The sequence below is a fragment of the Pinus tabuliformis genome, chromosome 7 (assembly GCF_031772625.1).
Source record: "Pinus tabuliformis cultivar Carrire ecotype Pingquan chromosome 7, CPIR1, whole genome shotgun sequence".
NCBI classification, from domain to species: domain Eukaryota; kingdom Viridiplantae; phylum Streptophyta; class Pinopsida; order Pinales; family Pinaceae; genus Pinus; species Pinus tabuliformis.
This window is the reverse complement of record NC_142293.1, coordinates 514101815-514129802: the sequence shown is the minus strand read 5'-3', so window position 1 is coordinate 514129802 and position 27988 is coordinate 514101815. Positions and strand designations below refer to the sequence as shown.

General features: G+C 35.3%; 1 protein-coding gene and 2 pseudogenes across 5 annotated transcripts; all 3 read right to left on the bottom strand.

The window, feature by feature from the left end:
- Positions 1–2998: 2998 nt before the first annotated feature.
- Positions 2999–25878, bottom strand: LOC149248320 (mannan endo-1,4-beta-mannosidase 1-like). Of its 3 annotated transcripts, none has more exons than XM_089458397.1 (6): positions 25738–25878; positions 5120–5393; positions 4791–4985; positions 4530–4652; positions 4082–4275; positions 2999–3987 (listed from the first exon to the last, which is right to left on the bottom strand). In XM_089458397.1, the coding sequence occupies exons 1-6, from the start codon at positions 25860–25862 to the stop codon at positions 3594–3596; spliced, it is 1305 nt and encodes a 434-aa protein (XP_089314523.1). In that variant the 5' UTR covers positions 25863–25878; the 3' UTR covers positions 2999–3593. The 3 variants fall into 3 exon arrangements, with proteins under 3 accessions (XP_089314523.1, XP_089314524.1, XP_089314525.1); XM_089458398.1 differs by lacking the exon at positions 25738–25878 and adding an exon at positions 5757–5941 and having other exon boundaries at positions 5120–5383; XM_089458399.1 differs by lacking the exon at positions 25738–25878 and adding an exon at positions 5757–5938.
- Positions 18418–20012, bottom strand: LOC149248321 (mannan endo-1,4-beta-mannosidase 1-like; annotated as a pseudogene). Its single transcript, XR_016266662.1, has 3 exons — positions 19933–20012; positions 19485–19678; positions 18418–19389 (listed from the first exon to the last, which is right to left on the bottom strand). The product of XR_016266662.1 is annotated as a mannan endo-1,4-beta-mannosidase 1-like (transcript).
- On the bottom strand, positions 25877–27009 carry LOC149248319 (mannan endo-1,4-beta-mannosidase 6 pseudogene; annotated as a pseudogene). The gene is made up of 3 exons (XR_016264672.1): positions 26680–27009; positions 26053–26326; positions 25877–25918 (listed from the first exon to the last, which is right to left on the bottom strand). The product of XR_016264672.1 is annotated as a mannan endo-1,4-beta-mannosidase 6 pseudogene (transcript).
- Between the last annotated feature and the right edge of the window lie 979 nt (positions 27010–27988).

Here is a 27988-nt window from a genome sequence, read left to right as displayed (position 1 = left end):
CTTCAACGCAGGATCTCCATTACATCTTGTAATGGAAATTAGAGAAGTGGGGATAATGAATAGTTATGGAGACATTAAGAGAGTCACATGTGGGATTTCATCTATGCTATATAACTCTATGTAGAACTAGCAATAAAAGGCAAGAGGAATTCCCTATTTTAACAGTCCCTGGATGAGGAATAGATGGTGGCTGAGGCAAGTTATGTAGGCATGCATTCACCTCATTGAGGTTACTCTTACTCACACAGAGTGCCTTTCATTCTCATACCTCTGCATCGATCCATGGTTTCTCACTAATTGGAGGATTGGCTTGGAATCTAGCAACATCTCTGTAAGATAACACATGGCTACTGGCAATAGTGACAACTTCTCATAGTCACCATTGGATAATGAGGCAGAAACACGGTGCACCCAAGCAATAAGCTTGACTAGTATCCCCTGCTATGGATTGATAGAAAAACAAACTCACCTGTAGGTAAGCTTTTCTCTCCAGCTTGGTATTGACATTTATAATTGGAATTCTCAAATCTAGAGAGGGTGCAAACCATTCCTTGAATTAGTAGCAAGAATTTCTCCTTTGAGTCTTGGGGGCCTAAACCACCCTTTGAAGAGCGTCCACTTGGAAAATTTAGCATTTGTTCATGCCCATGATCTACACCAGCATAAATCCATATTAAATATGAATCTAACATGAGCCGAGAGGGATCCAATTTCTTCACATGCAATTTTTTTTATGAGTGGACATTATTTACATGTTTTGTATAGTTATTTAATTTTTATTTTTTTTTAAGATTTTTCAAATTTTTTAGTTTGGCCGACATGAGAAAAATTTCAAATTTTATGACAGAAAACATTACACGTCATACTGGGCTATAGAATGAGCCTCTCAGCTCAACTAGATCCATGGCTTCCTGAGCAAATATACCAACATTTACTCTCATTGCTTACCCCGTCCAATGCAATTGAAAAAGATGAGTTGTCAGCCAAACTACAATGAGGTTATCCAGGACCCTGATGACTGCAGCCATCTCGAGGACCAACGATGCCGAAAATTTACTCACAAAGGCGACAAGAAAGCAACAAATCAATACGAGAGGTTACAATCCCTTGCTTACAACAAAAAAAAACACACTCCAGAGAAAAGGCAACCTCAACTGAGGATAGAAGTGATCATTATCTATTCAAACATGTCCGAATCAAAATGTGGACATGCAAGAATATAAAAATCGAAGATTGTAGTAGGAAAACATGTAATAGTTGTAGATAGACGATGGAAAACATGGAAACCTTACAACTTGACATGCTTGAAGTAAACATGAAGCAATATGAGCAAATGAAGTCCATTATTAATATAATGGAGGAAATACAAGATCTAAAGGGCAAATTGGCCAACCAATCAGATGAGATGGATGTATTGTGCCAGCAAATTGAAATACTTAACATCAAATCACACAACTCAAATCACACAGAAGCTAGTGCCACTAGCAAGTATGATGGAAGTTCACTCCATGACCTCAATTGGATACCTAAAGAGGGCAATTACACCATATATTAATGTAATGTACTCACCCTGGGGGAATTTTATTTTGTGCTGGGAAGATTTTGTAAATTGTACTCATATAAGAAATAGTCATATTAAAATTTCTATGTAGTCCCTTAGATATTGTAATAAGGATTAGTCTAATTTATAGACGAAATGACCCTTTTCATGATATTTTTTTGGTTAATTTTAATCAAAATCAGATAGAGATTTTAAACAACTCGAGTTTAAATTGTTTAATCTACATAATTCCACTGTCCTAAGGCTTTTTCATGGTGTTGAATGCCCTTTAGTAATATCCATGCCATGGGACAAGTTGCTAGATTAGAAAATGTAACAAATTTTCTGGGTATTGTTGCAGCGCAGATTAATACCAAATCTACTCATTTCTGTTAAAAAATAAAATAAATAAATAAATGCTACATTCACTGTATATAATGTTAACAATTTTGCTGGGTATCTGTTGCGGCCAGGCATAAATTTAAAACCAAATCTACTCAATTTTGTTAAAAAATAATAAATAAATAAATGCTACATTCACCCTGTATATTGTTAAGTTTCAATTATTTATGTATATAATTATGATGAATTGGTGATGTTTTGAAGTAATTTGGGTGAGATTTAACTGAAATTGTAATTGAAATATTAAGAGAATATATTCACTATGAAATAAATTGTAGTTTTTAAAAAATAATGCTTTTAATTAAACAATTATGATTAATAATATTTATTGATTTTGCATCGATTTTATTGAACTTTAAAAGAATAATTGTTTTTATATTATTTTTATATTCAAAAATTAATAAGAGAAACATTATAAGATTACCACAACATTCATTATTTAGAAGGTTAGATTTTTTTTTTGGAAATTATTATAAAAAATATATATGATTTTGTATTAAAAATGAAAAAATAATATATAAATCAAGTATTTTTACTTGTTAAACTATGATTTATTTTTAAAGTTGTTGTCGTTGTTGTTGTTGTTTTGTTTATTAGTGTGTTTATGACTTGTATGTCATCTAAAGGTGTCTAAGCTATCAAAATCACTTGGGGCCATACTTGGTCTAGGCGACAGCAACCTTTAACAATTTTTTTTGAGATATCCCCTCCTAATTACCACAAGTTTCAAACCTTAACCACCTTACAACAAAAATACAAAATCTAATCACACAAACATAATTTGAACTTTAAAATCAAATTATAACAATAATGATTTTCAATAAAAATTTAACATTAAAATTATTAAATTTAAGAAAAAATCAAATCAAATATTGGAGAAGGGAAAAAAATTCAACACTATATTGATATTAAAAACAAGTCTAATAACAAGTAATCATAAATTTCAAAAAAAACTCATCCAACTAGATTTTAAAAAGCAATTATTCATTCATATATATAATAAAATAAAATAAAATAAATATTAAATTATTATATTAATATTTAAAATCAATTCCATAACCAAAAATATAAATATGTAAATTAAACTAAATTTTATAATTACAAACTCAATGACCCTGCCTATCGCATTGAAATATTAATAATACAATCATATAGGAGATACTCTCCCTTACATAAAATCAAAGAGGATGTAAACTTACAACCTCACCCATTACAAAAGTGAGAGAGTACTAACCCTCATAATCCTAGATAACTTTCTTCAAATATTATGCATAGGATGTGTCTAATCAAATATACACCATTGGTTTAAAGAGTAACAAGCATATACTCTTGGATGACTATTGCCATCTCCTCAGCGTAAAACAAACATATGCTCTTGGATGGCTATTGTCATCTCCTCATAGTAAAATTCATGTATGTACCAATTTGCGCCTGCTTTTTTTCTTCATTTTTAGCCAAGGGCACCTATGGAACTGGAACTCGATGTTTACACAGCTCCCCATCTTCTCGCTCTGGTTCAGAGGCTTCTGACTATCATCAACATCAAGCTGCTCAATCGAGATTTCACTAATACCTGATCAATATAGATTTCAATACTAACTAATACTTAGTGCAGAAATACTCTCACCAAATATGTACACAAATTAGACAATCATTCCCGGCCTCCAGTCTCATACAACTTTGTTAACAAATGAGTAAGCTCAGCCAATTTATGAGACTGAGCAGAAATAATAGATGTTGTGGATGGGTTCTGAGACAAAACAATCTCATACCCATCTCCAGATGAATCCATTCCTTCCGCCATCAGCTGCCAAAACATGGCTCCTCCACTCGCTCCTCCCCTCCTAGCAGAAGCATAGATGTGTTTATAAATCACACCAAATAACTCGTTTCTCTGGCTAATGTCGAATCCCGGGTCTTTAGAGGATTTCCCAAACTCTGCTAACAGAACTGGTTTCTTCAGTATTCTTTTCCCATATTTCAAATGACTCTCTATCCAACTCTTCACAAACGAAAGTTGGGCCTCCTCATCTGATCCAGAAAGCCTTTAAAGTTGAAATCACAGTTCAATATGTTAGTGCAAGCTTTATATCATTCAAAAGAGTGAGTATATATGTGTGGGGTAAGATAGAGATTTACCAATTATCAGGATAGCAATGAATAGTTGCAAAATCAATTCCTTTGATTTGGTTATTGGTAATGAAATTTGTTCCCACATAGAAGCCTGGGTTGTTTTCTTTTTTGGATTCCGCATAAAACCCTTCCAACCCAGCCTCCAGAAGATGGTTTCTATCAATGGATTTGACATGGCTAGCCATCTCCTCTATCCATCCCTGTGTCCTCATCACAGCCAAAGAACCACCATTTTTACTCATAACAGTTACAGAAAATCATTGCCAAAAATAATTAATTATCAGACAGGGAAATTATTATCAGAACCCACCAAACTATGAACCTAGAAGAGCTATGAACTTTGATGTTCAACTACAAAAATGAAATTTCAAAACAGAGCATTCTTGATTGAATATCTGAATATGTTTGTTTTTCATTTTTAATTTTGATTAAAAAACAAAAGTTGCTATATGACCTGGATGGTCCTCCCAGAAGGATCACTTGGACAACGAGGCTCGTTCATGAGCTCCCAAGAAAAGATTGTAGGGTCATCTTTGTAGGCTACCCCAGTAATGCTGTTCACTCTGGTCAATACAGTCTGCAGCAAAATGCATTGTTGAATGAAGATTTTATTAATTTTATATATATATATATATATATATATATATATATATACATATTGGTCTATGTATGTGGATATATATATATAACCAAAGAAATGCATACACTCTGTTACCTTAATATGGTTCTTATAGTATCCTTTAACAGTGGGATTGGTGAAAAAATCATCTTCAGAGTTGAGATTCTGTCCAGCATTTCGAGCCCATTGTACATATTGGGCCTTTCCTCCAAAGTCCGCATAATTGTTCGCCAGGGTAAGTATTAGTCTGAGACCATACTTCTTGGCCTCAGAGATCACGAAGTCCAGGGCCTTCATTACAAAACAACCACAAAAATCAGAATACAAAAAATGCCAGCATATCCAGACATCCAAAAACAAAACATCAAGCAAAAATGGGTGCAGGGCTTGAAGGCTTGACGTATTGCAAGACCCCATGCACAAACCTGAAAGACATGTTCATCATATACACCGGGAGAAGTCTGCAATGCCTCGTACTGGCCATCGTTGAATGCCCAAGTTCTGGCAACATTGAGCCGAGAAGCTGCAGCTTGTTCAAAAGCAGAGGTAACCTTATTTCTCTGTGTTGGATCTGCTGCCATAGTCATTAACCAGTAAGAGTTGAACCCATTGACAAACAGTGGATTCCCATTGAGAGAAAAATGGGTGCCCTTTGTCTTCACAAACCCATTTCTTCTGGCTGCAGCTTGCTGAAGGGAACTTAGAAAGAACAGACAGGCAAAAGCCGCAAAACGCATCAGCATACCACCACCCATTTGACAAAAATAACTCCACAGACCTCAGAAAACAATGCAGATTCCCAAGTTTATAAGTTAAAACTACTCTAAGGAGGCTCTCTGTATTGGAGAGCTCCAAAAACTGAAATGCTATAACAGTCTAGGAGCAATAGAGATGGCTTTATAGGGTTAAAGATTCGAGAAACTAGTGTCATGTGAGGTTGATAATGGTGCATAGCTGAAAGAACAAGCTAAGTTTTAGGGGACCAGAAAACTAAGTCTGAGGTTGGCAGAACAGAACAAATTTTATAGTTGATCACATGGGAATCGGATGATTTTAACTCACCATTCAAACGGTCTAGATGAATTTACGTATGGAACGCACAATAATGTTACTGGAAAGCCCAAAAAACAAAATCAAAAGGAATTTCAGGTAGGGTAAATGCAGTCATGTCCATGGCCTGTGAAGTAAGTAGATAACGGGGGACTACCTGTGAAGCAATGAATGTGGTAGAGAGGATATTTTCTCCTGCAAAGTCACTAATTTTGAAGCAAATTTTTTGGGATAATAATTGTAATGGGAATATAATTTCTAAGCAAATTCTTTGGGATAATAATTGTTAATGGGAATATAATTTCTTTTGGAAAATCAGTAACTTCTAATGATTAATTGTCTCTATTACATTATGAACAGTTATTTCGTAAATGCCACATACAAATCAATTACAGCATATTGCCAAAATAATTGATCCCACACCATAGAAAACAAATCAATTACAGCATATTGCCAAAAAAAATTGATCCCACACCATAGAAAACAAATCAATTACAGCATATTGCCAAAAAATTGATCCCACACCATAGAAAACAATAGTTCACCAAATAATATCCATAGAAAACAATGGTTCACCAAATAATATCCTTATCCAATGATGCAGTAATAATAATGATACAACTTCGATTATTTTTGTTTATGTGGATTAGTTTAGAATGGACTATTATTTCACCAATATTCTTCCACTGTGTATAAAACTTGGTTGGAAATGAAATTAAGTTCAATATTTTTGTGCCATTCTTAGTGAATTTACAATAAAAAAATCCCTCCACTGCACCATCTGCTCCATGACATACCTTTTTTTCCCATCAACTGCCATTTGTCACTCTTCTGCAATTTCTGTTTAATGAGGATTATCGCTATAGATAACTGAACTGGAAAATGCAAGCCACCGAATAAATGGATGGCAACTTATTTGGAAACCATGATCTACGTTGTCGCAATCCAACAGTATTTTGAGAACTGTTATAAATCTGCAAACTTTAAGATATTGTTTTAAAAGATAAGATTGAAATTTTTAGTTTTGTGGTTTCAGTGTTCTCCATGAAGTTTTGAAGTCTTAGAATTTGTCATTATTCCATATCCATATGTCAATTAACAGAACTTAAAGCAAACTAAATTTATTAATCAAGTTTACGTAAAGAACTTACAGATGGATTTAGAGAAAGCAATACATAATCAGATTAAGCTGTTGGCTCTTTATCCAGGATTCAAGATACTTCACAGATTAAGCTGTTGGCTCTTTATCCAGGATTCAAGATACTTCACATAAAAAGAATTAAGGGATTAATGAAAAATAGGGTTTTATTTTCTATCATAAACTAGATAAGGATTCAAGATCCTTCACATAAATAAAATCAAGAGATGGATAAAAATTAAGAATAAAATTTTATAAGAAACCACAAATAATGAAATTAAAGTTTTGGTTTTTTATAAAAAATTTAAGATCTTCCATAAATAGAATTAATAAATTTTATTATATTAATATAATAAAATGTATGCTAAATTTATTTACTTAATGCATTTTAAATTTGATAAGAATTATATGCATTTTAAATTTGATAAGAATTATATTAAAAATATAATAAATTTGCTACTTAGAAACAAATTAAAGATATAATAAGAAACAAAAAAATTTAAATCAATAGAATTATATGATGTATTAAGAGTTTAACATTAAGATATAATAAGAAATAAAAGAGTTTAAATAATGGAATTATATGATGTGTTAAGAATTCAATATTAGTGTATATTAAGAATAGGGTTTAACAACAAAATAATTTAAATTAGTAAAATTCCACCCTGTATTAAGAGTTCGCTATTGCTATGTGTTTTAATAGGCAAAAATCATATTAAGGGCATATTTAGAAACAAAAAGAGATAAATCAATGGAATTCTACCATGTATTAATAATTCGATATTGATTCATCTTTATTCTACCACATATTAAGAATTATGCATTGATTTATCTTGCCTCTTGCTTGAAAGAATGAATAGTAAAGTTAAAAAATGGATATTGGATAATCTAATTCCCTTAGTTATTTAATCTATATCTAATTCAATGTATATATTAACTGGAGGACCAAAATTAATAATCCAGAATAATGTTAAGTGGTGGTTTGAATCTAATAGGAAAGGGCAAACTTTCATTCACGTGAAATTTATGGTATATTCCCACACATATTTCTTGATGGCAAAGTAGAGCAATATGTTTTTAGTTTTAACAATGTTGAGCTGAGCTAAGAAATCCCTTGTGTTTCTTTTGGTTGACTTTCTAAGTCTTGTAGAGCAACCCATGAAATTGAAGATTAGCATACTAGAATGATTCCTCGTGTTTGTCTTGGTTGACTTCCTAGGTCTTGTAGAGCAACCCATGAATTGAGGATTAACATGCTAGAATGGTGTTTTTTATTGGTTGTTTGGAGGTGGAACTTTGCAACCTCTTCAATTATACATGGAGCCTAGAATAGTTGTATTTCCTATTGTTTTTATGAACTACTTATTCATTCTTAGTGTTGACACCTAACCATAGGGATTGGGTGAACAATTGTAATTAGTGTAAATAAATAATAGAGAAAATGAAGATTCATCAGGAGATGAACTGAATATTCACTCCCTCTTGTATATAATAATAAACAACCTGAATGAATAATACGATTACATTTTGAGGAGTTACCTCCTGGTTTGACATGCTATCAGAGCCAACGCTATTTTTGGCTTCCCTCTCTGCTCTGTAACTCCATTCTACCTATGTACTTCCTATTTTTCATAACTGACCACTTGCAACCACTCCACAGGTGTGCCTCTCTCAAGAATTTGATAACCGTTCTGTAGGTTTTCCCCTCTCTCGCAACTACTACCCCTCTCCGGCAACTGCTGCAAACATTTCACTGGTTTTGCGAGGTATTTTTCTCTGTTCATACATTTTATTTATAAATCAAAGCCAATTAGTGTTGAGCGTTAATACTGAGTTTTAGTGATAAACCTTTCCTTAAGCGCCTTTATTAAAAGCATGCATTAAGCACGTGATTGGTATTGATAAGTGGGAAGCGGTATCTCGCGCGCCCTAAAGGGTGTAAATGGTATTCCTAAAATTCACGTGATTAACCTTAGCGGGCGACACGTAGCATGGGAAAACCACTTTTCTCGCATGCTCTTGACCTGATATTGGTCGTGCAAGATTTCACGCAATATTGCACGACAACCATTTGATTGGACGGGTCACATCGACGGTGGAGATCATCCGGGTTAGTTGGTGAGCGGATGACGTGATATCCATTGGATCTGGAGAAGTGAGATAAATGGCGCAGATTGAAGCGCTTGATAAAAGGAGAAGTCAACGAGGGACCGACAGTGATTGGTCAGATAAGCGGGACCCTCAGGAGGAAAATCCATGTACAGAACCAGATTTAAGAAGATCCACGGTGATCGCGCGGGAACTTGCAAGCAAGTTACCTCAGCTAGCGGACCCGATAAAATCATTAAAAAGAGTTTAAGGTTCAGAGTGATCGGACCATCTGTTTAATGGGTAATCGGACGCATATCGTGTCGGAAGATGCATGTGAGTTGATTTAAATTTCGGACGCGATAAGGTTTTATACAACGGGATTAAAACCACGTTGAGTTTCGTCCATCACGACCGATTCGGTGGTTGATTGATTGGACGATAATCTCATCACAACATGCATATAGGTTAACATTTTTGGTGGATGCGAAATGATCATAAAGAAGATTAAATTTATTTGAGTTTTGGTCATAAACGTTAAAGAAATTGTGTTCATTCCGACTGTGATAAATAAATTAATAAAATGTTGTGGGCCCATAACCCACATTTCCGCGAATTGTGTAAAGATGCAACTTTTCTGATGAGGTTACAAAGTTAACCAACAGTCAAATTACAGAATACCACCTCATTTTCATCAACCTCCTGTGTCATTTTTTTACCAGCAGAAGAGCAATTTTTTTTACACAGTACATATTTTTAAAATGCACTCATTGATATCTGTTGTGGGAATGGTTCTCAATGGGAAGGAGAACTATCCTGAGTGGTCTTGGAATATCCAAAACACTCTCATTTTTAATGATTTGTGGAAAGGAGTGTGTGTTGGAAACGGAGACAAAGAGCCAGAACAACCTACCTCAGATAAGGAATTCACCGTTTGGGAAAATAAGAACAACAAGGCTTATGCATTGATTTTTGCATCAGTAAATGAAGAGGTGAGTCACCATATTTCGCCATTTTCAAATGTTTTTGAAGCCTTACAAAAACTGAAGGAACTCTATGAATCACACTCTGCACTTGAAGTTGTTCAACTCATGATTAAATTGTTCACCCTTGAATTACAAAATAGTGATCCTCTTGCTCTTGCATTAGAAGTAAAATCTATTATGCATGATATCAAAGTCACTAATGTTGAACTGGACATTCCTCTGATAGCTTTTATCAAGGAACTTTATCCCACTTACTCAAATTATCTTGAGTCATTGCAAGCAAATGGAAACCTCAAAGATATTTCCTTTGACTCCCTTGTGAAAAAAATTGTTGAAAGAGAGAAAGATTTTTGGAAGAAGACAGCTCCTTAGTCTTCTGAAGAGGTTGTGTGCCTTGCACATATAGAGAAGAATCTTGCTCAAAATTCTTCGAGAGGAAGAGGTGGTCGAAGAGGAAGAGGAAGAAATTTCAGAGGCAGGGGGGGCAGACACTCTCAAGGAGAAAAGTCAGATTTTCACTGCATACACCGCAAAAGAGATGGATCACATGATACATCCACATGCAAGTTGCCTTGGGACAGAATTGAGCATGAAATAAACCAACCCAAACGTAAAACTAATGACAAAGAGAAAGGTATAGCACCTGAATTCACTCACTATGTTGTGGCACAATGTAATATTGGAGTAAATGAAGACTTATTTAATGCTTCACTTGCTTCTTGGAAAAATGATTGGTTGATTGATTCAGGAGAAACTTGCCATATGACTTTTAGAAGGGATTTTTTTGAAGAATTTACTGACAATGTTGATGGAGCAGTATACTTTACAGACAAATCAAAACTCAAGCCATCAGGGCTTGGTACAATCATGCTTAAATTGCCTGGTCTTCCAGACTTTCTTCTGCATCATGTTTTATATCTCCCATAGCTGAGGAGAAACTTGTTGTCCTTGGTCCACATCAACCAGCAAGGACACTACATTCATATGTTTGATGGCAAGCTTGAGGTGAGAAAAGCAAAATACCACTCACTTGTCATGATAGGGATAGAAGAAGAAAGGCTTCTCAAGCTGCAGGGTACCTCTGCTCGTGCACAAAATTTCTCATACAATTCTCATTATGAAGAAGGTACATTTCCATCAAGTTTATTATGGCATGCTAGATTTGGACACTTGAACTATGACAACGTATGCTTGTTGAAGAAAAATGGTGTTACTAGTTTGCCTACAATTCCTAGGAAACTTAAGAAGTGTGATGCTTGCATTCTAGGAAAGCATAGCAAACGGTCTTTCCATAATTCACATTCCAGAGCACATAGAAAACTTGAACTCATTCATTCAGATTTATGTGGTCCAATGCCTGTTCCTTTTGCAAATGGAAATAAATATATCATGACATTTATTGATGACTACAGTAGAAAGTGTTGGGCTTATTTATTGAAGAACACATCTGATGCTTTTCAAACATTCAAGAAATTTCATAAATGGATTGAAAATGAAGCACAATCTCATATTGGCTCTATTTGCACTGTTAATGGAAAGGAATACACTTCAAATGAATTTGAAAACTATCCTTGCCAACATGGGATCAAACATCAAAAAACGGTGCGTTATAATCCCCTACAGAACAGAGTAGCTGAAAGAATGAATAAAGACAATCTTAAATATGGTGTGCTCCATGATGTTTTTCAAAAATGTAAAAATGATGTTTTGGGCTGATGCAATTCTATGTGCTGTATATGTAAAGAATAGATGTCCATCTAATGCTATTAGAAACAAGACTCCTTATGAAATGTGGTATGGGCACATTCCTTCGGTAAAGCATCTCACGGTCTTTGGTTCTACATGTTATGCCTTGATACCAAAGGGACATAGAACAAACTTGGTGCAAGAATTCATAAGTGTATCTTCTTGGGGTGTTCAAAAACCTCCAAAGCATACCATCTCTATGATGAAGTCAATAAAAAGTTTGTTGTATCTAGAGATGTAATCTTTCTTGAATCATCCAAAACTGACAATGTTGTTGAGCGGAAACTTGATCGCTTGGATAGATTCGCAAATGCAAAATCATTTCAAGAATTTGATAATCAGATTCCACATCTTGAAGGGGGGATTCCTATACTAGATCAACCTGTGGAATCTTCTTTTGAAGCACTCTCTCCCCCGCTTGAAACTCCAACAATGGATGATACTTTGAGTGATGTGATTGATAGAATTGGGAGACTTAATCTTGATTCAGTCCCAACTCAATCAACAGAGCAGCCTGGACCATCTCAGAAAGGTCCCCCAAAGTGGTTGACAAAGACACTTGAAAGTGTTCATCTTGATGAGGTTGAAAATATAGGAACTAGAAATTCAACCCGAAAAAATGGAGGTGATATAGATGACTCTAATTCACCTGTTGATATGGATGTTTCTTATGATTGTGAATTGAATTTGTCTATAGATTTTGAACCAACTTCCTTCAAAGAAGCTACTTCTCATGATGAATGGAAAGAAGCAATGCAGAAGGAGTATGATGCCTTGATAAAGAATGGATCTTGGAAGCTGGTTGATCCTCCATTGGGAACCAAACCAATTGGCCGCAAGTGGGTCTACAAGAACAAGTATAAAGTTGATGGCTCACTTGACAAGCACAAATCCAGGCTTGTGGCAAAAGGTTTTGCACAGAAGGAACGGGTCAATTATGAGGAGACTTTTTCCCCCACAACAAAATGGGCTACCATCTGGACACTCTTTGCACTAGCAGCTCAAAACGGTTGGAAAGTCCATCAAATGGATGTAAAAAATGCTTTCTTGAATGGAGATCTAAAAGAGAATGTTTTTATGTCTCAGCCTGAAGGATTTGCTGTAAAAGGACATGAACATAAAGTATGAAAACTTGTGAAATCCTTGTATGGCCTCAAACAAGCACCGCGAGCTTGGTATGAAAAACTAATTGAACATCTTCTGAAACTCAATTTCAAACATTATGATCTTGATGATGCAACTTTGTCTGTCAAGAAGGTTGGCAAAATAGTTGTATATCTTGTGGTATATGTAGATGATCTTTTGATGATAGGGAACAATGAGAGCTACATTGCATCCATAAAGAAGGAATTGAGGAAAGGTTCTGAAATGACTGATTTGGGCTATGTTCATTACTATCTTGGTATTGAAGTAACTCAACATCCGAAGTCCATATTCCTTTCTCAAAAGAAGTACATTGGAGATCTGTTGAATAGGTTTGGCATGACTGAATGCAATCCTCTGACTACACCAATGGAACAAAACTTAAAGATCACATCCATTGAAGGAAAGTAATTTGAGGATGCAACAAAGTATAGACAACTTGTAGGAAGTCTCAACTACCTAACTACCACTAGACCAGACATTTTGTTTGCTATTGGAATCCTCTCCAGGTTTATCCAAAAGCCTTGTGAGGGACATTGGTCTACTGCAAAAAGAGTTCTAAAGTACTTGAAAGGAACTCAATACTTTGGAATCAAGTATACACAGGTGCGCGACTTCAGCTTGATTGGATACTCTGATTCAGACTTTGATGGATATAAAAAACCTGGGGTATCTACTTCAGGTTATGCTATGAGTCTTGGATCAGGAGTTGTCTCCTGGAGATCACGCAAACAATCAGTTACAACAGATTCCATAACAGAGGCAGAATATGTGGCAGCAGTTGAGGCAACAAAAGAAATTGTGTGGCTCAGGAAAATTCTGGAAGATTTGCAGATAAAACAAGTATAGTGGAATCCACTCATGATTGACAATACCTCCGCAATAAAGTTGGCTAAGAACCCAAAGTTCCATGATCGAACAAAGCACATCAATACAAAATATCATCTCATTCGACATCATGTTGAGGACAAAACAATCCATCTTCACCATTGTTCCACTAATGAGCAGATTGTAGACGTCTTCACCAAAGTGCTTGGAAGAGAAAAGCTTGAAAGATTCAGAACGATGCTTGGACTCACCAACATCCCTTCAGATTAAGGTGGGGGGGGGGGGGGGGAAGAATGTTGTCACCTAATCATAGGGATTGGCTGAACAACTGCAATTGGTGTAAATAAATAATAGAGAAAATGAAGAGTCATGAGGAGATGAACTGAATAGTCATTCCCTCTTGTATATAATAATAAACAACCTGAGTGAATAATACGATTACATTTTGAGGAGTTACCTCCTAGTCTGACACTTAGAATATATTAAATTTTTTGATAAAACCCATTTGCCATGTAAATTTTTATACAAACATAATAACTTTGTAATTGTTTTATTACCAATTAAAACAAGTGAAATTAATAGAAAAGCTATTTATACTTGCGAGAAGTTTTAATTTAATAGTTTCATGCAAGTCGAATGGAAATGCTAAAGAAGTTTTAACGCTTGAAATTTGGAATGATGTATTACTCATACATACACTAAAGGAAAAAAGGAAGTGATAGTGGTTACTCCATACTTTAACAAATTGAAGTAGGATTGGAAAAATATAGGTGTTAGTAACTATTGACAAAATTGCAAGTACAATTTGAAGTCTCTAAGGCATTTTTAAAATAAACTGATATGTGAAATGTGAAAATTCCTTAAACGAAATCCCTACTACGACAAATGATGATATTTCTCCTACTTGATAGATTTACATGAACAATTTATTTGCAATTTCCTACAACAAATATTGAAATACATACATTGTATCCTTCACTTAGTTAAATATTATGCGGAAACAAGAGACTGAGAAAGAAGGAAAATACAACACAATAGACACCGTTATTTTTGGACAAATGTCCCTAGAAAAACCCAATGCAGGAAAATTGGTGCAGCAGATCTAACAGTTTTATTATTATGCAGGAGAAAATCTGAGTACAATCCTTGAATTCTCAACTAGCAATCTGATATAGAGAGAAACTAGACAAAATGAATGGCAAAATGATCTCACCATGTCACTGGGAGAATCTGAGTCTGATCATGCTGAACTGGAGCCTCTGCGTACCCTTTGCACAGAACTGTGTCACTCCTATGCAGTTCCTGCATCACCCCTATTGGGTATCACATTGTTCCTTCTCTAGACCCTCTGTTGGTTGGAAAATCTGAATCTTTTCCTCTTGGTCTAACACCCCGGCTCCCGGATATTGAAATTTGATTTCCCAACAGGAATTTGATCTCCCTCTAAGGCCTGCTTTGTCACTGTGTCAAATCTACATGGGACAATGTCTGCCTCTCTTTGGACATCCTTATGCCCTCTCTCTGCCTCGTACTCTTCATCCCAGGAAACCTTCCTTCTTTGGGATACTCATTTCCCCTCTCTACAAGAAATCTCCTCAATCAGAATTTCCTAGTGAGAACTTCTCACTTCAGAAATTCGATCTCTTGATCTCTCAGTGTTTTCCAAATGACCTCAAGCTCCCTTAAATAATATTTTCGTTGACATTCAAAGACCCAGATTAAAAGCTAATCAATGGCTAAGATCATTTTATCTTGATCCTCGTCTTCTTCTAGAAGTTACACCCACAATTAGATTAATACCCATTAATTTTTTTAATTTCCTAAGCTTAGACTTAGAGTCCCATTATAAAATATTAATTATTTTAATGAAATCGTTTCTGGGTGGAATTTCCCAAAACGCTTTCTCGGTTCTTCGGAATACATGTGCCCAAGACTCCCTGCAAAATTTGAGGCCTAGAGCACATACGATGCTATCCCAAAGTTATGGAAATATTAGTCTTATCTATGACGCTCAAAAGTATGATTAAACTAGAACACACATGTTCTTCTAAACCTTTTAGTAAGAAATTAGTCTAGGTATCTAATTTTACCTAATTAATGTGAGACCCAAACACTTGTTATTGTGAACTTAATTTGACATTCATTTCTTTAAAGAACCTACACCCACCACTTCTATGAGGGTGCTTGATGATTCTATTGCACTTCATTGAAAAAAGTTGTTCTCCTTGCTCCAGATATTTTGTCTTTATGTGTATATCCTTCCTCTAAAACTCCTATGTTTGTGTGCATGCTTCCCTTGGAACCTGTGTTTGTGTGTCTATATACTTCTTCGACACATGTATTTCGGTGTTATTTTAAAGTGTTTCCATGGACGATGGAAAGGAGTATTTCCGACAACTATACATAGTTGTCAATTTTCTAAATATTTTAACACATGGTGAGAACATGCGAAACATACAGAAATCTCTAGCTCTACATGGTAGACTTGGTCATATAAGCTCTAGTCTCATAAGTAGTATTTATTTGTTTTTTAAGGAAAATTATGCACAATCAACCACCCATGAAACTTATTTCATCAAACTAATCAATGAACTTAGAATCACATATCAACATAAATGAAATAATAGAGTACAAAAAATATCATATCCCATTGTAAATCAATCAACACAAATCTTGAACAAAAAATTGTGCACAAGTTTAAATTTGTCCCAAAAAGGCCACAACCAAGAAACTTATATTTGATAGATCTTTGTGAAATTACATAGTTTTGAACCTAAACGATCATTGTGCATCACACCAATTTGGTTAAGAACTCAAAATTACTTGCGGTTTAATCCAAATCCCAGAAAAACACAAATAAAGCTTACAAACCTTTCCATTATGGTGTGGATCATCAAGAGTGACATTGAAAGTGAGAGGGTGTCATTCAAAATGCTTATGTAATTTCAAAGGCTTTCACTATACAAAGTTATGATGTCCATGATTACCATAATAACAAGGATAACATGCCCAACCCCTTAAATGTCATAAATGCGGTAAGGTATTTGAATTTTCCTCTTAAACCATGACTATTTAGTCACTTCTATTTTTTGAAGGTGTTATGTTCATCAAGAGCCTTCCGACAACTATATTCTTAACCAATTATGAGGTATGAGCACAAAGTTATATCCCTTTGAAGTTTCCTCAAGAAATTTATTTTTCTTGCCATGTCATCATTCATACAAATGGTATGGCATCTTTCCCATCTGTCATTTGTATGGATTCTATGTCGTACATGTATGGGCTTCTCTTGGATTTTATGCTTATGAAGGAAAAAAATCACTTTTTGTAGCTTATAGAACTCCTTTGTTACATCTATGGCATTTAATTTATTGTGCCAGAATTATTTACACCATGCAACATATCACTTGGTAAAAAATTTCTCCTATGTGATATCACTTTAGATAAAAACTTTCTTGTATGTTATATAAGTTGTTTTCTTTTTTGCCAACTTCATTCTTCATTTGGCCTCTTGTACCATGTCCTCAAAAATTTTGTGTCGTGTCCATTGTTTTTATTGTTGCACAATTTCATAAAGGGGAAAATATTCTCTCATGTGAAAAAACTACCACCTCTCCCCATGTCACATCACTAGAAGATTTGGTTGTTGGAAACATATAGAATGAAAATTAATTTATTGTGATATGGTGCACCATTCAAAATTTTCCCAACACACTAACTCTCCCTTGTCCTCTCTTTTCTCTTGTCTCCTATGTCACATTCAAAAAATCTTTAAACGATGAATAAGTTTCAGTTATTTGTGTATATAATTATGATGAATTGTTGATGTTTTGAAGTAATTTGGGTGAGATTTAACTGAAATTGTAATTGAAATATTAAGGGAATATATTCACTATGAAATAAATTATCGTTTTTAAAAAATAATGCTTTTAATTAAAAAATATGATTAATAATATTTATTGATTTTACATTGATTTTATTGAACTTTACAAAAATAATTTTTTATATTATTATTATATTCAAAAGTAATAAGAGAAACATTATAAGATTACCACAACTTTGATTATTTAAAAGGTTAGATTTTTTTTCGAAATTATTATAAACAATATACATGATTTTGTATTAAAAATGAAAAAATAATATATAAATAAAGTATTTTTTATTTGTTAAATTGTGATTTATTTTTAAAGTTGTTTTTTTGTATATTAGTATGTTTATGACTTGCATGTCATCTAAAGGTGTCTAAGCCATCAAAATCACTTGGGGGCCATAGTTGGTCTAGACCACACAAACTTTTAACATGACTGAATTTTTTGTGAGATATCCCCTCCTAATTACCACTAATTTCAAACCTTAACCACCTTACAACAAAAATACAAAATCTAATCACACAAACATAATTTGACTTTTAAAATCAAATTATAACAATAATGACTTTCAATAAAAAAATTAACATTAAAATTATTAAATTTAAGAAAAAATCAAATCAAATATTGCATAAAAAAAAGCAAATTCAACACTATATTGATATTAAAAACACGTCTAATAACACATAATCATAAATTTAAAAATAAACCCATCCAGCTGGATTTTAAAAAGCAATTATTCTATCATATATATATATATATATATATATATATATATATATATATATAAAATAAAATAAAATAGATATTAAATTATTATATATTAATATTTAAATTCAATTCCATAACAAAAATATAAATATGTAAATTAAACTAAATTTTATAATTATAAACTCAATGACCCTGGCTATGGCATTGAAATATTAATAATACAATCATATAGAAGATACTCTCCCTTACATAAAATCAAAGAGGATGTAAACTTACAACCTCACCCATTACAAAAGTGAGAGAGTACTAACCCTCGTAATCCTAAATAACTTCCTTCAAATATTATGCATTTAGGATGTGTCTAATCAAATATACAACATTGGTTTAAGGAGTAACAAGCATATACTCTTGGATGACTATTGCCATCTCCTCAGAGTAAAACAAACATATGCTCTTGGATGTCTATTGCCATCTCCTCATAGTAAAATTCATGTATATACCAATTTGCCCTTGCTTGTTTTCTTCACTGTTAGCCAAGGCTTCACTTTTAGCCAAGGGCACCTATGGAACTGGAACTCGATGTTTACATAGCTCCCCATCTTCTCGCTCTGGTTTAGAGGCTTTTGACTATCATCAACATCAAGCTACTCAATCAAGATTTTACTAATACCTGATCACTATAGATTTCAATAATAACTACTGCTTATGCAGAAATACTCTCACCAAATATGTACACAAATTAGACAATCAATCTCGGTCTCCAGTCTCATACAACTTTGTTAACAAATGAGTAAGCTCAGCCAATTTATGAGACTGAGCATAAATAATAAAGGTTGTGGATGGATTCTGAGACAAAACAATCTCATACCCATCTCTAGATGAATCCATTCCTTCTGCCATCAGCTGCCAAAACATGGCTCCTCCACTCGCTCCTCCCCTGCTAGCAGAAGCATACATGTGTTTAAATCACAACAAATAACTTGTTTCTCTGGCTAATGTCGAATCCCGGGTCTTTAGAGGATTTCCCAAACTCTGCTAACAGAACTGGTTTCTTTAGTATTCTTTTCCCATATTTCAAATGACTCTCTATCCAACTCTTCACAAACGAAAGTTGGGCCTCCTCATCTGATCCAGAAAGCCTTTAAAGTTGAAATCACAGTTCAATATGTTAGTGCAAGCTTTATATCATTCAAAAGAGTGAGTATACATGTGTGGGGGTAAGATAGAGGTTTACCAATTATCAGGATAGCAATGAATAGTTGCAAAATCAATTCCTTTGATTTGGTTATTGGTAATGAAATTTGTTCCCACATAGAAGCCTGGGTTGTTTTCTTTTTTGGATTCCCCATAAAACCCTTCCAACCCAGCCTCCAGAAGATGGTTTCTATCAATGGATTTGACATGGCTAGCCATCTCCTCTATCCATCCCTGTTTCCTCATCACAGCCAAAGAACCACCATTTTTACTCATAACAGTTACATAAAATCATTACCAAAATAATTAATTATCAGACAGGGAAATTATTCTCAGAACCCACCAAACTATGAACCTAAAAGAGCTATGAACTGTGATGTTCAACTACAGAAATGAAATTTCAAAATAGAGCATTCTTGATTGAATATCTGAATATATTTGTTTTCCATTTTTAACTTTGATTAAAAAAACAAAAGCTGCTATATGACCTGGATGGTCCTCCCAGAAGGATCACTTGGACAACGAGGCTCGTTCATGAGCTCCCAAGAATGTTAGTTTGACAACGAATTAGTAATTTTGGGTAAAATGTAATTATTCAGTTTTATACCGAATTGTCAGTTATGTAACGGAGGTCGATGATATAAAACTAGTGAATGCCCATGAAATGTAAGTGAAGAGAATCATTGCTGAATAATACATTCCAATCCCTTGCCCCGTGGATGTTTCCTTGACACACTGTCGAGGTTTTACCACGTAAATCTTGTGTTTACTTGTGTGTTTGGTTTCCAGTTAGTTATGGTGTTTTCTTGGTCAATATTAACTGAATATGTGTAGTTCTTTCCTATTTTTCTTCTATTTCACCAACAAGTGGTATCAGAGCTCCGAGGGCCGAGCAGTTGGTGCAGTGAGTCTGGGCGTTGAAGGAAAGTGTCTGTGCTTTGAAGAAAAGGCATGGTGTCTGTCGAACGGTTGGAGTAGTGGAGGAGATATTGATTGGTGGCTGTATCAACGTGAGGCCAAAGAGTGCATGAAGACCAGAACCACATGCCTCTGCAATCCCGTGAAGACCAGAACTGTGTGCGAATAGCATGGATACTCTGAGGTCCAGAGGCTGTAGAAAAACTCTGCCCAGCGTGAAACGTAGGCACAGAGCCTGCGTGATTCCAAAGTGAGATCTGCTCGGCGTGAAACGTAGGCACAGAGCTTGCGTGATTCCAGAGTGAGAACCTGCCTGCGTGCTGCTGCGTGGAGGTTCTAGAGGGACTGTACCTGCGTGAGGATGCATGAGGAAAGACCTGTGTGCTGCTGCGTGGAGGTACTAGAGGTGTTGCTGCGTTGATTTTCCTGCTTGCTTGCTGCTGTGTGGAGGTGCTAGAGGGTGCTAGAGGTGCTGCTGCGTGGAAGTGCTAGAGGAAGGGTGCTGGAACTGTGGTGCTATTACGTACCAGAGATCGCAGAATTCTATGCTGATCAAAGCTGCGTGAAAGACCGGGTATCATTTTTCCTTTCAGCCATTGCTAAATAAATTATGGGCTTGTTAAAGGTTTTTTCTTTGAATAAAAAAAAACAAAGAAAAAAAATATTCAGCAATTATTTCAGAAATTTTTTAAATAAAGGAATGTGTGAGTGAAATAGAAGGAAAAGAATACAGATTTCTTTTTTTATTGAAGGAAAGGAGAATTATTTTTTTTAAGGGTTCTTTCTTTTTGGAGAAATAAGGAGATATACACCTTAGCTGAAGGAAAAAACTTAAAAAAAAAAAGAAAAAAAAGAAGGAAATATAAACCTCTGAAAAGACTGAAACCCTAGGAGAAGAATAAAATGGCCAAGATGTCGAATGCGAAATTCGAGGTGGAGAAATTCACCGGAAAGAGCAATTTTTCTCTTTGGAAACTGAAGGTTAGGGATTTGCTTGTGCAACAAGGGTTGCACAAGGCATTGGATGGGGAAACTAAGAAACCTGCAACCATGACTACTTCAGATTGGGAGGACTTGGATGCCCGAGCTCTCAGTACCATCCGGTTATGCCTAGCGGATGAAGTTCTCTTCAACATTGTTGAAGAGACTACAGCGTCAGGATTGTGGGAAAAACTTGAAAAACTCTATATGACAAAGTCATTAACCAACATAATTTATCTGAAAAGACAGTTATACAGTCTTCGAATGAAAGAAGGTTCAAACGTTGCAGAACATTTGAATGTTTTTAATACACTAATATGTCAATTAACAGATATGGAAGTCAAAATACAGGAAGAAGATAAAGCCATAACCTTGCTGTGTTCTCTGCCTGAATCATGGGATCACTTCGTAACTTCAATCAGCTTGAGCACTGCTGATTCTTTGAAGTTTGAATCAGTTGTGGGAGCTCTCTTGTTTGAAGAAGTACGAAGGAAATCCAACACTAAAACAACTGCATCAGAAGCCATGGTAGCTAGAGGACGCTCAAAGGAAAGAGGAGAAAAACCAAGGGGGTCTTCCAGATCGAAATCGAAGGGAAAGAAGTGTAAGGCAAAATGTTGGAACTGAGGTAAAGTTGGACACTTGAAGAAGGACTGTTGGAAATGAAAGGAATCCGAAAACCTGAAGAACGAAGCGAATCAGGTCGATTCAGGTATGATAGAAGAAGTTTTATCTGCTGAAGAATTATGTATGATAGATGAAACTTCACCTGAATGTAATGTCTCTCAAGGTTTATATAGCTGGCTGTTAGACTCTAGTGCTTCGCATCACATGTGCCCACATAGAAATTGGGTTACCTCGTATGAAAATGTAAACAGTAGTTCTGTGTTTATGGGTAACAATGTGTCATGTCAGACTGTTGGGATGGGAGATATTAGGATTAAGATGTATGATAACACAGTTAGAACATTAACTAGTGTTAGACATGTACCTGATTTGAAGAAAAATTTGATTTCTTTGGGAGTGTTGGATTCAGATGGTTATAAGTTTACAGGTCAGGATGGCATCTTGAAAGTCTTCAAAGGAGCCCTTGTGGTTATGAAGGCAGAAAAGGTCGGAAATCTTTACAGGTTAAAAGGAAGTACTCAGGTCAGTGAAGCAGCGGTTGCATCAGAAAAGGAAGAAGCAGGTACTCTTTTATGGCATCACCGATTGGGTCATATGAGTGAGAAAGGTCTTCAGACACTGATGAAACGTAAATATCTTCCCGATTTGAAATCCTTGAAGTTAGACTTCTGTAAACATTGTGTGTATGGAAAACAGTGTAAACAGAGATTTAAAGTTGGAAATCATAATAGTAAAGATGTTTTAGACTATATTCATTTTGATCTGTGGGGGCCATCCCCTGTTGTGTCATATGGAGGTGCATTGTATTTTTTAATGTTGATTGATGATTACTCTCATAAAGTTTGGGTCTATATGCTAAAAAGGAAAGCTGATGTATTACTTTAAACAATTTAAAGTAATGGTAGAGAAAAGAACAGGCAAATCTATTAAATGTCTAAGAATTGACAATGGTGGTGAGTTCACTTCAGTTGAATTTGAACAATACTGTAAGGATGAGGGAATTGTTAGACACAAAACTGTTGTTTATACTCCTCAGCAAAATGGTGTTGCTAAGCATATGAATCGGACTCTTATGGAAAGAGCCAGAAGCATGATCAGCAATGCTAACTTGCAAAAGGAGTTGTGGGCAGAAGCAATATCTACTGCTTGTTATTTAGTTAACAGATCACCTTCAGTAGCAATTGATTGTAAAATTCTTGAAGAAGTTTGGACAGGTCAGTCTTGCGACTATTCACATTTGAGAATATTTGCCTGTGATGCTTATTCTCTCATTCTGAAAAATCAGCGTTCAAAATTAGATCCAAAGTCGAAATGTTATGTCTTTGTTGGGTATGACTATGCAGTGAAAGGATATAGGTTGTGGGATTCTACATTGCGGAAGATAGTCATTAGTAGAGATGTAACATTTGATGAATCCTCTCTGTTAAAATCAAATGTTGAAAGAATTGAACAGGAACAGGTATCGCCGAATCAACGAGTTCAGTTGGAGGCTAGACCTTTCGGTGACAGTCGAAAGGAAGGAGAGACTTCTGGAGAAAAAGGTGTTGAAGACACAAAGGAAGCCGTTGAAGCTTCTGAACCAGTGCAAGTTTCTGAACCAGTTCAGCAACCAGTCGCTCTTAGAAGGTCTACAAGGGAAAGGAAAACTCCCAAAAGGTATGAAGATTCTGCTTCATCTTTTGCTTTGATTACTGAAGATGGGGAACCTTCTTGTTATCAGGAAGCAGTAGATGAAACAGATAGCGAGAAATGGAAAGCGGCTATGGAAGAAGAAATGGACTCCTTAGCCAAGAACAATACTTGGGATCTTGTAGAGCTTCCTAAAGGGAGAAGTGTTGTTGGATGCAAATGGGTCTTCAAGCTGAAACGGAAAGTTGATGGAAGTATCGAAAGGTATAAGGCAAGATTGGTAGCAAAAGGGTACTCTCAGGTTGAAGGTATAGACTTTCATGAGATTTTTTCTCCAGTTGTAAAACTTGTTTCTATTCGTACTGTGTTGGCATTAACTGCGTTGCTTAATCTTGAGTTAGAACAGTTAGATGTTAAAACAACTTTTCTACATGGTGATTTGAACGAAGAGATATATATGGAACAACCAGAAGGTTTTGTATGAGGTCGCAGCAGAAGATTAGTTTGCAAGCTCAAGAAATCATTGTATGGTCTGAGGCAGTCTCTCAGACAATGGTACAAGAAGTTTGATTCCTTCATGGTGAGCCAAAACTTTATAAGAAGTGAGTATGATCATTGTGTGTACTTCAAAAGTTTCAATGGCATATTCATTATCTTAGCTTTGTATGTTGACGATATGCTTATTGCAAGCAAAAGCATGGAAGAGATCAACAGGTTAAAGGCTCAACTCTCTAGGACGTTTGATATGAAGGATCTTGGAGCAGCAAAACATATCTTGGGCATGGAGATACACAGAGACAGGAAAAATGGTAAGCTTTGGTTATCACAGCAGAAATATGTGGAGAAGGTACTTGAAAAGTTCTCCATGAATAATGTGAAACCTGTTAATGTTCCACTAGCTTTCCATTTTAAGCTTTCTTTGGTTTTGAGTCCTAGAGCTGATGAAGAAAAGCAGTATATGTCTCATGTACCATATGCAAACGTTGTAGGCAACTTAATGTATGCGATGGCAAATCCAGGTAAAGAACATTGACAAGCAGTGAAATGGGTGCTTTGATATCTAAGAGGCACAAGTGACCATTGCATCGTCTTTAATGGTAGTGAAGGATCAGTCTGCGGATATGTAGATGCTGACTATGCAGGTGATTTGGACAAAAGAAGATCTACTACAGGTTATGTCTTTACTCTTGCAGGTGGAGCAATTAGTTGGATGTCAAAGCTTCAAGAAACAGTTGCGTTGTCCGTGACTACCGAAGCTGAATATATAGCTACTTCAGATGCCAGTAAAGAAGCAATCTGGCTAAAGGGTCTGCTCGATGAGATTGGAAGGACGCAAGAGAAAGTGAATGTACTTTGTGACAGTCAAAGTGCTATTCACTTGGCTACAAATCCTGCTTATCACAGCAGAACCAAGCACATTGATGTAAGGTATCATTTTCCGAGACATGTGATCGATGGCGGAAAAGTAGCGCTTCAAAAGGTCCATACGCGAGAGAATTGTGCAGACATGTTCACAAAGCCAGTTACAATAGAGAAGCTGCGGTGGTGTTTAGCTTCTCTTGGCTTGCAGAAAAGATGATGAATGGGCATGGGCAAGGGATTAGGAAAATTGTTGTCAAGGTGGAGTTTGTTAGTTTGACAACGAATTAGTAATTTTGGGTAAAATGTAAATATTCAGTTTTATACCGAATTATCAGTTATGTAATGGAGGTCGATGATATAAAACTAGTGAATGCCCATGAAATGTAAGTGAAGAGAATCATTGCTGAATAATACATTCCAATCCCTTGCCCCATGGATGTTTCCTTGACACATTGTCGAGGTTTTACCACGTAAATCCTGTGTCTATTTGTGTGTTTGGTTTCCAGTTAGTTATGGTGTTTTCTTCGTCAATATTAACTGAATGTGTGTAGTTCTTTCCTATTTTTCTTCTATTTCACCAACAAAGAAAAGATTGTAGAGTCATCTTTGTAGGCTACTCCAGTAATGCTGTTCACTCTGGTCAATACAGTGTGCAGCAAAATGCATTGTTGAATGAAGATTTTACTAATTTTGTGTGTATATATCTATATATATATATACAAATTGGTCTATGCATGTGGATATATATAACGAAAGAAATGTATACATTCTGTTACCTTAATATGGTTCTTATAGTATCCTTTAACAGTGGGATTGGTGAAAAAATCATCTTCAGAGTTGAGATTCTGTCCAGCATTGCGAGCCCATTGTACATATAGGGCCTTTCCTCCAAAGTCCGCATAATTGTTCGCCAGGCTAAGTATACTTCTTGGCCTCAGAGATCACGAAGTCCAGGGCCTTCATTACAAAACAACCACAAAAATCAGAATACAAACAATGCCAGCATATCCAGACATTCAAAAACAAAACATCAAGCAGAAATGGGTGCAGGGCTTGAAGGCTTGACGTATTGCAAGACCCCATGCACAAACCTGAAAGACATGTTCATCATATACACAGGGAGAAGTCTGCAATGCCTCGTACTGGCCATCGTTGAATGCCCAAGTTCTGGCAACATTGAGCCGAGAAGCTGCAGCTTGTTCAAAAGCAGAGGTAACCTTATTTCTCTGTGTTGGATCTGCTGCCATAGTCATTAACCAGTAAGAGTTGAACCCATTGACAAACAGTGGATTCCCATTGAGAGAAAAATGGGTGCCCTTTGTCTTCACAAACCCATTTCTTCTGGCTGCAGCTTGCTGAAGAAAACTTAGAAAGAACAGACAGGCAAAAGCCCCAAAACGCATCAGCATACCACCACCCATTTGATAAAAATAACTCCACAGACCTCAGAAAACAATGCAGATTCCCAAGTTTATAAGTTAAAACTACTCTAAGGAGGCTCTCTGTATTGGAGAGCTCCAAAAACTGAAATGCTATAACAGTCTAGGAGCAATTGAGATGGCTTTATAGGGTTAAAGACTCGAGAAACTAGTGTCATATGAGGTTGATAATGGTGCATAGCTGAAAGAACAAGCTAAGTTTTAGGGGACCAGAAAACTAAGTCTGAGACAGAACAAATTTTATAGTGATCACATGGGAATCGGATGATTTTAAGTCACCATTCAATCGGTCTGGATGAATTTACGTATGGAACGCACAATAATGTTACTGGAAAGGCCAAAAACAAAATGAAAAGGAATTTCAGGTAGGGTAAATGCAGTCATGTCCATGGCCTGTGAAGTAAGGAGATAACGGGGGACTACCTGTGAAGCAATGAATGTGGTAGAGAGGATATTTTCTCCTCCAAAGTCACTAATTTCTAAGCAAATTTTTTGGGATAATAATTGTTAATGGGAATATAATTTCTTTTGGAAAATCAGTTACTTCTAATGATTAATTGTCTCTATTACATTAGGTACAGTTATTTCGTAAATGCCACATACAAATCAATTACAGCATATTGCCAACAAATTGATCCCAAACAATGGTTCACCAAATAATATCCTTATCCAATGATGCAGTAATAATAATGATACAACTTTGATTAATTTTGTATATGTGGATCAGTTTAGAATGGACTATTATTTCACCAATATTCTTTCACTGTGTATAAAACTTGGGTGGAAATGAAATTAAGTTCAATATTTTTGTCCCATTCTTATTGAATTTACAATTAAAAAATCCCTCCACTGCACCATCTGCTCCATGACATACCTTTTTTTTCCATCAACTGCCATTTGTCACTCTTCTGCAATTTCTGTTTAATGAGGATTATCGAACTGGTAAATGCAAGCCACCGAATAAATGGATGGCAACTTATTTGGAAACCATGATCTACGTTGTCGCAATCCAACAGTATTTTGAGAACTGTTATAAATCTGCAAACTTTAAGATATTGTTTTAAAAGATAAGATTGAAATTTTTAGTTTTGTGGTTTCAGTGTTCTCCATGCAGGTTTTTAAGTCTTGAATTTGTCATTATTCCATATCCATATGTCAATTAAGAGAACTTAAAGCAAATTAAATTTATTAATCAAGTTTACGTAGAGAACTTACAAATGGATTTAGAGAAAGCAATACATAATCAGATTAAGCTTTTGCCTCCTTATCCAGGATTCAAGATACTTCACATAAATAGGATTAAGGGATTAATAAAAAATAGGGTTTTATTTTCTATCATAAACTAGATATGGATTCAAGATCCTTCACATAAATAAAATCAATTAAGAGAACTTAAAGCAAATTAAATTTATTAATCAAGTTTACGTAAAGAACTTACAAATGGATTTAGAGAAAGCAATACATAATCAGATTAAGCTTTTGGCTCCTTATCCAGGATTCAAGATACTTCACATAAATAGGATTAAGGGATTAATAAAAAATAGGGTTTTATTTTCTATCATAAACTAGATATGGATTCAAGATCCTT

Coding starts and splice junctions, on each gene's coding strand:
- LOC149248320 (XM_089458397.1), bottom strand. CDS start 25,862: ATGCGGACTTTGGAGGAAAGGCCCTATATGTACAATGGGCTCGCAATG. Junction 4,986..5,119: donor ATGATGAACATGTCTTTCAG/GTTTGTGCATGG, acceptor TTTGTAATGAAG/GCCCTGGACTTCGTGATCTC. Junction 3,988..4,081: donor CATTGCTATCCTGATAATTG/GTAAATCTCTAT, acceptor TCAACTTTAAAG/GCTTTCTGGATCAGATGAGG.